This window comes from Limulus polyphemus, unplaced genomic scaffold (genome assembly GCF_000517525.1).
Source record: "Limulus polyphemus unplaced genomic scaffold, Limulus_polyphemus-2.1.2 Scaffold487, whole genome shotgun sequence".
NCBI classification, from domain to species: Eukaryota; Metazoa; Arthropoda; class Merostomata; order Xiphosura; family Limulidae; genus Limulus; species Limulus polyphemus.
The window spans coordinates 356,252-368,652 of record NW_013666097.1 but is presented as its reverse complement, the minus strand read 5'-3'; the positions used below and the strand labels follow the sequence as shown (position 1 = coordinate 368,652).

Here is a 12,401-nt window from a genome sequence, read left to right as displayed (position 1 = left end):
CCATAATACCTCTACAAGGTTTAGGCCAGCATAAGATATAAACAATGGTAAAAAAAAATACTTTAATAATAAAAATAAGATATATTCAACATTTTAACTAATACTATTAATATAACTAACATTAAAGAAAGAGTATAGTTTAACTTTCACAACACTAGCAGTTTACTTCGTACACTATTGCAGATTTCATGATCCTTGAAGAACTTATCATCAGTATATACAAAACTTAATATAATCTTTCCTAACAAAAGCTTGTGACCATGAAACACAACTAAATAGTTGTAACTTTAAAGTAGCCTAACATATGAGATGAATTCTACAGCATATTACTGTACATCTATTATCAGATAGCAAGATAGTCAGATAATATAGTATACAAACTAATGTTCAAGAAGATAAAAAATAATAAATAAAAAATTTAATGAATAACAGAATATTTTAATAAACAATAAGAATTGGTATTTAATTAAAATACAATCAAGTTAAATGTAATAAACACAGCATGAAGTGTGTTCTATCACAACTAATTTACTTTAACTAACATCTTTCACTCTTATATAACATGCTGCAAGCAGGCAGCCAGAAATAAAGTTAAACTCCAAGCAGCAGCTAAAAGGTACACATAATATGATTAGGGAAAGCTCAGAATAATAAGAGGACATAACAACAGTATTATTCTGTACAACTATTAATCCCATAATTAGTACCAAGAAGATTGTTGAATTTTTCATAAAACACTGGATTAATTACCAGTGGTCTAAAATACATTTATATTCCAAACTCCTCCAATAAATGAATCACCAACCACTCATGTTGAAAATAATAAAATGGATGGAAAATACTAGTTTGTTTACGAGCTCAAGTAATCAGTATACAAAACTATTTCTAGAAGTTTATCATTATTTTCATTATAAGTTAATAGTGTTTTAAAGTAAAAAAAAAAAGAGACAATATTATTCCAAATCTTTGTATCCAAGTTTAATTCTTGTTTTTAAAGGATTGTACTTCTCTTTTCCCAAATAATTATACTGTTCACGTTAAAAAATTGCTAATTGGATTTCTCTCTCTTATTGTTTTAGTGATTTTTTTCTTTATAATGTATGTTCGAATTACGTATCCTGTCAGTTACAGTTCTTTATAAATGCAATACTGTCTTATAATGTAATTTAGTAAATAGAGGAATGTGACAATGAGAAATTTCAAAATAAGATCTAATTAAATGATATAGAGTCAGAGTCATCTGAATTGTAATTAGATAATAAAAGGAAAACTTCATCATAGCAGCACACACTTGTACAAAATCCTGATAATTCAGAAATATAAATACAAATTTATTTGAAGCCTTAGCTTTCAGATTGATGGCATACCATCATCAGAAGTAGGAAACAATGTGCATTCATTTTGTGGTCTGATTTTCACATTACCAGTTGAAATACCAAATACACATAACGTATAAAAATATCATTAAACAATCAAAATGAAGTACTTGTTGTTTTCTGTAATTAGTTGTATTCATTACCAGATTTATGATATTAAAGTAGCCTGTTTCTGTTAAAATTGAACAGATCTGAACACTGTGACATTTGGTTTATTAAGATAAATTTCCACACTTTTCTCTTCAAATGAGTTGAAACATTACTGCCAACCAGATGAAGTACTTGCAAACATCAGCTTGTGCAAAATGACCCCACTTATAACTTTCTTGAAACAATTTATAGTTTGGATTCTCATTTTTAATAACACTTCTTTATATTCATAGAATAAGCTAAGATGTAAATTTAGCTAATTACCTTTGATCAGAAATGTACAATCTAAGCATCTTTGCTTCATTATTAAATTTCACGAGGTAAATGGTTATATAACAAATAAAAAGTTTGTTACAAGTACATTAATTATATATATAATTAAAATAATTGTAATAATAATAATAAAAATTTAAAAAATTACAGATATGTTACCTGTACACACCTAGGTCATTATGTTAGACTTTGGCAAAAAAAACAAACAAAAAACCTTACATATTATTCTAATCAAATGTGGACAACCATAAGCCAGGGGAATACTAAACAAAAATATAAAACAGAAAAATGGATTTTTTTGGCACTAAAACAATGCTTTTATAATCTGGCAATACATTATAATAATTACAGCAATTACATGGACCTTCCAATTCTAGTCAACACCCTTAAAAAAAATCTACTTCGCATGACAGGTATCAGACTCTCATTAGAGGGTGGTTTCCACAACCACAGAGAACAAGGTCATGACATTATCTACCTCAGTTTTCTTCTTATCAAAGACAAGATGAAATTTAAAAAAGAAAGATGTTTTGAAATACAGGGTGGGGTTAGTAAAACTAAAATGTGTGGTCTCTGTTAAAACAGACCCATGATCCAAGAGGTCAATATTATGATTATCTAGGCAAACTTAACATTTTAATTTCTGTACCTTGATTATTATCTTCATATATAAAAAGTGCAAAACAAACACTCAACCAATAGACAAATTCTTCATGTTTTATAACTAATCTATGTTACATGTGAATTTTTCCAGAAAGGAAAGGGCTACATTATTTCTTCAACATGTCTGTTGCTTAATAAGGACTATTTTAATGCGAGTCATTTGTTATAATAAATCTCAAAATTCTAAACTGCAACTCAACTGACTGTACATTTGTCCATGCAAGAATCTGTGACACACCATCCACACTGGTTAACAGCAAGAATCTGTGACACACCACCCACACTGGTTAACAGCAAGAATCTGTGACACACCACCCACACTGGTTAACAGCAAGAGTCTGTGACACACCATCCACAACAATTAATAGCTAGGATCCATGACACACCACCCAAATTGATTAACACCAAGAATCTGTGACACACCACCCACACAGGTTAACAGCAATAATCTGTGACACATCACCCATATTGATTACAAGACATAAAATGAATAATTAGTGCCTTATGCAAAGCACTGGTTAACAAAGTTACAAAAATTATATGATGTCCAACTTTAACGCACAATTTTATGTTTTTAAAGAAAATACAGACAAGAAAAACAATTTGCCTATTTTATATACACAATATAAATTGTATTATTTATTTACACCCCCAAATTTCTGCTTTTATTATTTTATAATATTAAAACAACCAAAAATCATGACAATGCATTGAAAAAACTACTGAAAATGATTGACTATAAGAGAGCTCATGAGTTACTATGAGAAGCATATATGTACAATACAAACAAAAAATATCCTTGTGAAATATCCATTAAGAATATACCTTATTAAACATTCAAACACACATACTTACTAGAAGAGCTTGGAGTATGCTTTGGGGTTGATAACATTGCCCTTCTTGGAGGAGGAGCACTACTTGCTCGCTTGGCTGATGACTTAGAGGACTGAAAAATTAATCAAGGTTCAACAATACATATATATATATATATATATACATTATTAGTTGCATATAATACTGTTGAAAATTTAGTTGGAAGAATATCTCAAAAGAGTCATACTCATCTTAAGTTAATCTGAACATAGCTGGATTATCTCACGTATGCAGGTTTTTGTCTTAGGAAAAAAACACTTTTGGTACATAGAAAGTGGAACTTAATGAAGAACCAGATGGTTGTGAGGGTTCTATTCCTCTGAGTGAATACAATTAGTTGGTGAGTAATGAATACAATTTACTAAAGACCCAATCACTTCAAAACGATTATTGCCTCAGTATAGAATTCAACACATCATCCCACTCTAGAAACACTGTTTTACATGTCAGATACGGATGTCAAATTACTGGTAAAATATTCATGTTAAAATATAATGAAGTGGTTCTCTCTTCTTCACTAGTTTTACTTGTTCATAAGCTCAGCTACTACGTACATGTTTGTGTTCTCTATTTTCTTGCCTTAAAATTATATATTATTTAATATAATGCAAATAGAACAGGCACCAGAAAAGCAAGAAAAGTTCCACATCATCACAATGATTTGTCACTTATAGCATTATTCTTTCAACAATAAGCCATGTTCTCATACTTCTAATTATTTTACTTTCCATTCTCTTGAAAGTATTAATGTGAAATACAGCATATCCTACTCATGCAATAACTGGTCAACTAACCCCTACCTATAACAGTTTCAAAAATTTATACCTTTACCTTATTTTTACATAAAACAGTCGCTTTTGACCTTCTATAACCACTTTACAAAAACATGTTTCATTCCAATGCTTAAAGTATATGATTTAGCCAAGGGAAAAAGAAATTACAATAACCGAGGTTGAAATTGGAGATCATAAATATTATGTACACATGCAAACTGTATACAAAGCTACACCTATACTGTTTGAGCTAGTACAGTCTGCTTTCTGGACAGAAAACACCATGTTTTGTGTGTAACTTCTATTATTACAGCAAAGATCAACAACACAATTAGACAGTATCAACAGTACACCACATGCACTTTTGGTGGTATTACTACCCTCTTCTCAACATGATATTGTGCTGTCCACTGTTTTGGGGCCCAATCTGGTCAGCACTGGATGGTTTTGCTGCAGAACTGCAGTTCACACATTGCATGAACAAAAACTAGATGACAATTTCTGCAGTAAGTTCCTCCCTCAACCCAGGTCAGAGACCACAATGTTCATTAGGTGCACAACATTCCTAAGTTGAAGCTGGAGATATGCCTCTCCACTCATACCTAGCTTGTTACCACTTGTCAAAATAAAGTTAGTGCTAATGGTTTATGTGGTGGCTTTCCACAGAGTACCTGAGACATGGCAAGTTTGAGTAAAGTTCTGACATTTGAATCATCTACCAAAAAGCCAAAACTTATGCCTGTGTCTCGTTATCAGTGCATTTACGAGCATTTTCATAATCTCAGCTATCACATTAAGTTGTTTATATTCTCTCTGTTTTCTTACTTTAAAATTTTGTATTTGTATCATAATTCATAAATTTGTGTATGAGCCAACTGCTTCACTTGCCCTACCTGGAGGCTAGATCCAACTTGTTTAAACAAGCCATAGCTCTTCATTGGCCTTCCTGTATTTGTTGTGGCATTACACAGTACTCACACCAAATAACCCTGTCTTACAACAGGATATAGGCATTTATATAATAAGTAACCAGGTAAGCCAGACAAAGCACGTGATACTTTTTTTTTAATTCTTGACATTGTCAAGAATCCAAAACTAGTTACATTTGTGGCACAGCCATGGCAACTGAGCCTGAGAAATCCTGTTATCCCATAGGAAATCACAATGACTGTGGCATCTGCTATATTGGAGCTGATGCAATTGTCATGCCTTGGGGTTGTCAGAAATCTTGGACATTGTCTCAGAGATGCATCTGCATCTGGTTTCTTTCTATGCATCAGCATACAATTCAACAAGACCACTTTGAATTGCATAGCCATACAAACTGCTTAAATGAGAGACCAAATGTCCTTCAAACCCATGTTGTACTGCTTAACAACTCCTCTATAAATTTTTCGATGAGTATCCCATCTTATTCTGCAGAAGACATTCTTGGAACTGCTTTTCCATTCAATGTACATTCTCCTGGGGGAGCCTCAAATTATAGCTTTGACTTTGGCCTTATGGATTGCACTGTTCTACACATGGTTAAATCTGTGGCCTAACTCATTAATATCTGTGTCATAGTCACTGAGTTACTCCTCGTTCAATTGCTTTAAGGCATCAAACATAGGACCATTTAGATTCAGCATCAGGTGTTACACAGCCTATCTCCAAGTCAATTTATTCTAAGCAACAATTTGCTTGACATACTTGAGGAAATGGTTGAAATCTTCCTCAGTTATCCCCCTAAGGGAAGGTCCTCATCTTCTTCCAAAAGTCCAGACACACATGCAACCTGAGGATGACAAAAGCTCTTTACTAACTCCAAGACACACTGATTTGTGATGAGACACTAGTTAATCAATCCAACAGTGTCATGATGTTTATAGTTTTATTTTGGACTCAAACTAGTGCTTTGCAACACCCAGGCTTGTCTCCCACAGAGACCACCCCAGAAAGTTTCAGAATGTTCAACCTGCTTAATGCCAACATGACCCTTCTCAACTGCCCCATGCTCCTTCATATGGAAAGGAACCATTAGAGGTCATGTAAGATCTGCCTTTTAAACTTTAGGTTCCAATATAAAGCAAAAACATGGACATAGCTCTAACCAGGACTGATAAAAGATATTGGTCTAAGAAAGTGCCTCTCCTAGCCATCCCACATTTCCAGATCAAGTCTTCATTTTACCCACAGCCTCTTCCTCTTCATCAAAATTTCCACAGATAAAGTGCTCTTCCATATCAAACAATTTTTGAATATTACAGCATCATAGAATCAAATGGAAAAAGAAGCACGTTCAAAATAAACCCCATAATAAAAAAAAAAAATTGATCATGACACCAAAATGTAACTTGATAAATAATCTGTGGTATACAAGTACACTAATATTGATTAGGTAGATAAAATTATCAATAAAATGCAGGTTCTAGACATGCTTTTCGGGGTAATTTACCAAATACAGACACAGCAAAAAAAAAAGAATACACAATGAACAAACAAACAGTACATTTGTTCATAATAAATATATGTTGTAACTCACAGCTGGCTTCAATGTTTTGTTGTGACTTCTTGCTGGCTACTGGGGTAGGAGAGGAAGATAATCTCTCATTCATACAGCACAAGGACAAAGCAAATCAAACCAAAGTCCTAGTGTGATATCCCACAATCCTTAAGTTACCTATGTCAATGACTATTTCACATTACATATACAAGGAAATGAACCTTCCATCTCAATACTATCTTGCACAAGCATTTATGTATACCCCTGAAATGAGCTTATCCAACCCCAGGAAACAGACACAAGCAGACAAAAGATTTTATGTCACCGCTGTCATAACATGTAACCCTTATCTAAATGAGAGTGTTAGTACAAGGTTAAAACTTTTGTACATTAGGTTTACATGAATATTTCAAATACCTATAGAATGCCTGCATGAAAAGTTACAAAAAATTACCCAAATAAAGATATATTTTAAATTAGTTATAAAAGGGTAAATTATGATGATATTAATATTATCACATGTACAAGTTGATTCAGTTTTGGGGTTACTGTATTGATATTTTTTAACTGATCTCCCACATTTCATTACATTATGATAAAATTCATTCATCCACTTCTTTCTGTACTGTGGTAATCTTGCTCTGTAATTTATCTAACAAAGTCCAATAGTTTCACCAGAATCATATGCATCATTAAACATGATTTACCCAGCATTCACTATGCTCTCTTTAATTTATATATATTTATAAATACATGTTTTAATTCTTCTTTATCACTTGACAGCAATTTAACCTGTGGTTGTCACACTCTTCTGTAATTAAATGTTTCACTTGGTTTTGTAATTCCATTCTCCTGTATTTTCTATTGAACTTTCTTCATATTCTTCTGATTCAAAAGTCTCTAATATACTTGCAATTCTTGTAGGACATCTGAAACCTGTAGTTATATTTTTACTCCTTACATCATATTGTTATGTATAGGAGGACTTCAACCCACTATATTAGGACTGACATACGCAACTTTCATTTTGGTGAAATAAGAATTTGATAACTTATTGAAAATATGCAAACTATAATAACTCATTTATAGTACATTCTACAATTTATTGAAACAAACTCCTAAAAGTAATTTCTTTAAGGAATTAAATGAACTATTTACCTCAAAATAATCACAATTCCAATAATTTTATTAATGATTTGGCTATATGACTCATTAACACAAGAGTTTATCATCCTTTGAAGTATTGCCTTTCAACCAAACTTTAAGACTTAGCTATATTTTTGAAATACTATGAGTGGCCTAACACAGTAAATTTAAATAGTATATGAATGCCACCATAAAAAACAAACAAACTGTAGTCACAGTCTCTACAACGTTCTAGAAATGTTATCTACAGTTAAATGCAATTATAGCTAATATTGTTTCTAAAAAATTATGGTATAATACACTATTTACATCATCAATACAGCACAAGATATCCATTAGTTAAACTGTCAACAAACAATAACAAAGAACAATCAATTAATATATGTATTTCAGAACACTAGAAAAAAATTTCATTTAGACCTGTCAATTTATTCTTTATCATCATTTATCCAAGTATTTCAGACCAACACAGTTGATATAGAGTATACAAAACAATAAAGGCTTTTTTTTATAGGTTCAGAATTACTACCCATTGCAACACAATTACACAGACATGTGCAACCCAGAATTACATGCACTGTAAAAATAAATGCACAAAGTTGAAAAGGAAAAGCTTGAAATTCTAATAACACAATTTTGTGTTAAAGCATGCCATAAAATACAAATCTTGCAACACTGTCCATGAAGGAACTATTAAATATGGGCTCAAACACTGAGACTTTCAATATCGAACAACAAAAAAAAGTGTTAGAGTAAGCATTAAATGACTTCAGTGTCTAGACTGATAGAAAATTAGAACCTGCAAAAAATACAAAACTTAGTGTTCTGACCACTAAGAATCAATTTTACTATTTCAGGTTCTTACTGTTTATTTTATTAATGATATAATTCAATTCACCACATACTTAACTAGATGCATTCATTATTTCATTACATTTAGGAGTCTACAGTCTATGTATGAAAGTAACTACACTGTATTAATGTGTATTAACTACTGATATTCCACCTCCAGTATCAATGAAAAATGTAATGTTTTAAATGAAAAAAAAAAAAAATACTGAACCTACAGAACTTTAGATTAATATCAAATGAGCACAAGTCATAAATATTAAGAAACTATTAAAAAAATAAAATGGCTTAATAAACTGAAAATCAATAAATAATTTGTGTTATACATAATTACATTAATCAACAAAGTAAAGATCTCTTGAAAATCTGCAGTTTTTGTAAGTAGCATCGTGAAGCTTAAACATTAAAGTGAATTATTTCTGTTTAACAAACTGTAAATTTGGCAATATTTAAATATTAACTACAAGCACATTAAATTTCAAAGTACTAATCAGTCATAGTTGCCAAAAAATAACAGTAAATGTGCAACAAACCCCTAAAGTACTTACCGACTCTACATCGCTGCTCTCTGAATGCTAATACCAAGTAAATTTGAAAAGTTTTTTCAGACAAGTTTCTGAGGGTTTTGACAACAGGCATATCAGCAACAAAAACTTTACTGCATATCTGTTCATTTTTATATTTTGTAAATTACACAGTCTGAAAATGTTTGCATTAAATTTTTTCATCACACCAGCTTTTATAATACAGTTTACTTAAAAACTAAAATGGTTATGTTTTAAATATTCTTAACAAAATTTACTTTCAAATGTTCTTTACTTTCCTAGTTTAATAACAAGATTCTGTTTGTTTTTTACTTTCCAAGATATTCCAAGATAAAAACGTATAAATAAACATAACAAAATTGACACTTCTTTAAAATAAATTACACACTAATTAATGATTAAAAACCATATATATACACTTTTACCTTAAAATAAATTTAAACAGCTCCTAATATAATAATACTGGTGAAATTGATATATGTAACCCAAGTATTGGTTTTCATGGTAAGTTGCTTAAATGAAAAAAATACAACCTTCAAAGTCCTCATCAGTCAAAGAAACCATTTAATTACAATGAATGACTATTCTTGTGCCTTCTTGTCCATTTCTTAGGACAACAGGCTAAAAAATAGCATATATCATCAACATATAGGTTTTTATAGGCTCAAGGACCAAAATAATATAGGTTTTCTGCCTAATTTCTTAGAGCACACAACCAATTTTCTAGCCCAATCACTTATAAAATTATGATATTACAAAGACCAAATTGGTTTCCTTGTTTTCCAATGAATACTTATAAATTTATCAGGCTTTTATCATAGGTTTTTTTTTTAACACTATTGTAAAGGATTTCATCCTTTTCTCCAGTCCAATTCTTTACATATTTATATGAGAATATAAAAATACATACATGTCTGGTTTGGGTTGGTGGAAAAAGAGGTTTTCATAGGTCATTTTCACAAGAAGAATAAATAAACTTTCAAAATATATTTTGAAATATTGGTTCACTGGGAAGCCTTTATTCTTTATTACTATATGATCCAGGTTGAAAGCTTGTCAATAAAGCTTTGAATGTGAAGAAAAACTGTGTATGCTACTTATGAATTATACCTACACTTTTTAAAACTGACATTTCAAGGTTCCACAAATGAAATGTCTATCCAGTACCTCTCCAAAACTTACACAAACAAGTTAACTAGATCATCATAATGTTTACACAATTTTATAAGATTGTCATTTAAAATAAAAGAAAAAAATGGTCTATACTTAGCTGTCAGTAGTGGCACAAGTAGAACCAACATAGCCTAATTTGACTTAAACCTATCATTATTAATTACCAGGGAAATCAGATGAACCTACCTTAATGTTGAAATTTTTCTTTAAATCACAGGTTATTTATTTTCAAATAAATCTTTAAAGGTAGTTTTTTTATTTCAATAATTATCTATTCGTAAAGGCACAGTCAACTACCAGATGAGCCAGCCTAGCATCTTGATGTGGATCCAAAAAATTTAGTCATTCTAGAAAGGTTTGGGTTGTTTTTATTAAACAAAAAGAAGACATTATTTATGAGATCTAGATTGCTAGATATGAGACCAATAGAGTTGACATGGAGAAGTTTACTTGTAAAGTACAATGATGTAGCAATGATACATGCTTGGAATGTTCTAGATATGGTTGTGAAAGTGATGGTTTAAGTGTAGCAATTAAACTAAACCATAGGTCAGATGAGGGAAGAACTTATTTGGAGGTATCCCAATCGATTTGACAAACCAGCTGAATGAAAGATTAGTCAATTGATTACTGCATTGAAAGTGAAAGATAAAAAACTTGGCACAATAGTATCATTAACTTCAAAAAGGGGGGTTTGAATCATATATAAGAAATCATTAGTTTCAATAACTTGTGAAACTAACAACACAGTAAAGCCCAAATATATAGTATTGATGTTGAAGCAGATGCATTACAAGATGATTCCCCTAGCAATTCTCAAAATAAAAATGCTATTTCTGCAATGATGAGTAAATACAAGAAGGATGGTATAATGCTTTGTATGGTACCATCATATCACAATCCACATAAATTTCATCATGTCATATTTCATTAATATTTAGTATTTTTTGTTTTAAAAGTTGTGACAAGCTTCAATCCTCCAAATCTATCATATAACCCTAAATCACTAAAAGATGCTGGGCTGGTTCCTGTGGCAGGTGTTAATAATCTGTTTGAAACAGAAAAAAAAGGGCCAACCACGCTTAAATAGATAGAATTGAATTAAAAAAAGGTCATAAATATTAAAACATGGAGAACGCACCAAAACTAGTTAGTACATTCATTTTTCACATATGACTTTCATAATCATTTTCAACTGTAAGCTCATTAAGCTTGACGTTCTTTCAATACAGCTAATAATAAAGGCGTTACAAGCCTAAAACGCAACAGGTGTGGACGGGTTGTTCAGTGACGAAAGGTTAAAGTAAAAGTTTCACTTCATTCTCAAATGCAACATTTAACAAGCTGTATTGGCAAGTATATTACCGCTGTGAACCTTATGATTTACGTGACTACCATCTGTTAAACAACAAACAACCTGGTTGTCTGGATGTTCGATAAACCTGCAGTACTTATACTTTCTACACAACAGTTATGCTAAATGTATTTAAGTGCAACAGCAACAGCTTTTATTATTTTTTACCCTTTTAAGAACATGTTTTGTAAAACTGCACCCAAAACTAAAAGCCAACAACGACGAGAAATGACTGTTCACTATGGGTAGGACGTAAGCACGGGTGGTTGTTTGACTGGCAAACTCTCCCACAGTGAGGTCAGCATACCGACCGTCAGAGCACGTGCCCTTGTTCACCAGGGGACATATAAAACCTTCAAGTACTATACATACTGCTGCTCAACTCGACAGTAACCATCTACGAAATGAAATGGTATGCATAGAAAATGTCCTTATTATCACAAGTATTCGTCAGCTCCTCGAGAAGAAATAACTCTACACCTACACACCAATGCTAACGATGTATTAAATCGTACATCTTTGTATTCTATTCACAAGTTATATGTCATACATATTTAGTAAGCCAATAAAATATTGCTAATATTTGTACATATCTTAACTCGCCATTTATCCCCAAATTTACCTGAAGTCCAGTAGGTAGACACCCCTGTAGAACGCCATTTCGATTTTATTTTAAAGCTTTCAACTTCCTGCTTTGATATTTACCAGAACAGTTTTAATGCCGAATGTTCAGAGTTCTGC

At 31.5% G+C, this 12,401-nt stretch overlaps 1 protein-coding gene across 9 annotated transcripts in view; it reads right to left on the bottom strand.

Annotated features, from left to right (window-relative positions):
* Positions 1–12,401, bottom strand: part of LOC106458567 (CLIP-associating protein 1-A-like) — a 199,705-nt gene that overhangs the window by 57,381 nt on the left and 129,923 nt on the right. For 6 of the 9 annotated variants that reach the window (XM_022384825.1, XM_022384827.1, XM_022384830.1 and 3 more), the window contains 2 exons: positions 9,137–9,163; positions 3,318–3,408 (listed from right to left, as the gene is read on the bottom strand). In XM_022384825.1, the coding sequence (XP_022240533.1) occupies positions 3,318–3,408; positions 9,137–9,163 (118 nt within the window). The remainder of the gene's footprint in view (positions 1–3,317; positions 3,409–9,136; positions 9,164–12,401) is intronic. The other 3 variants (XM_022384828.1, XM_013918085.2, XM_022384833.1) reach the window with 1 other exon arrangement.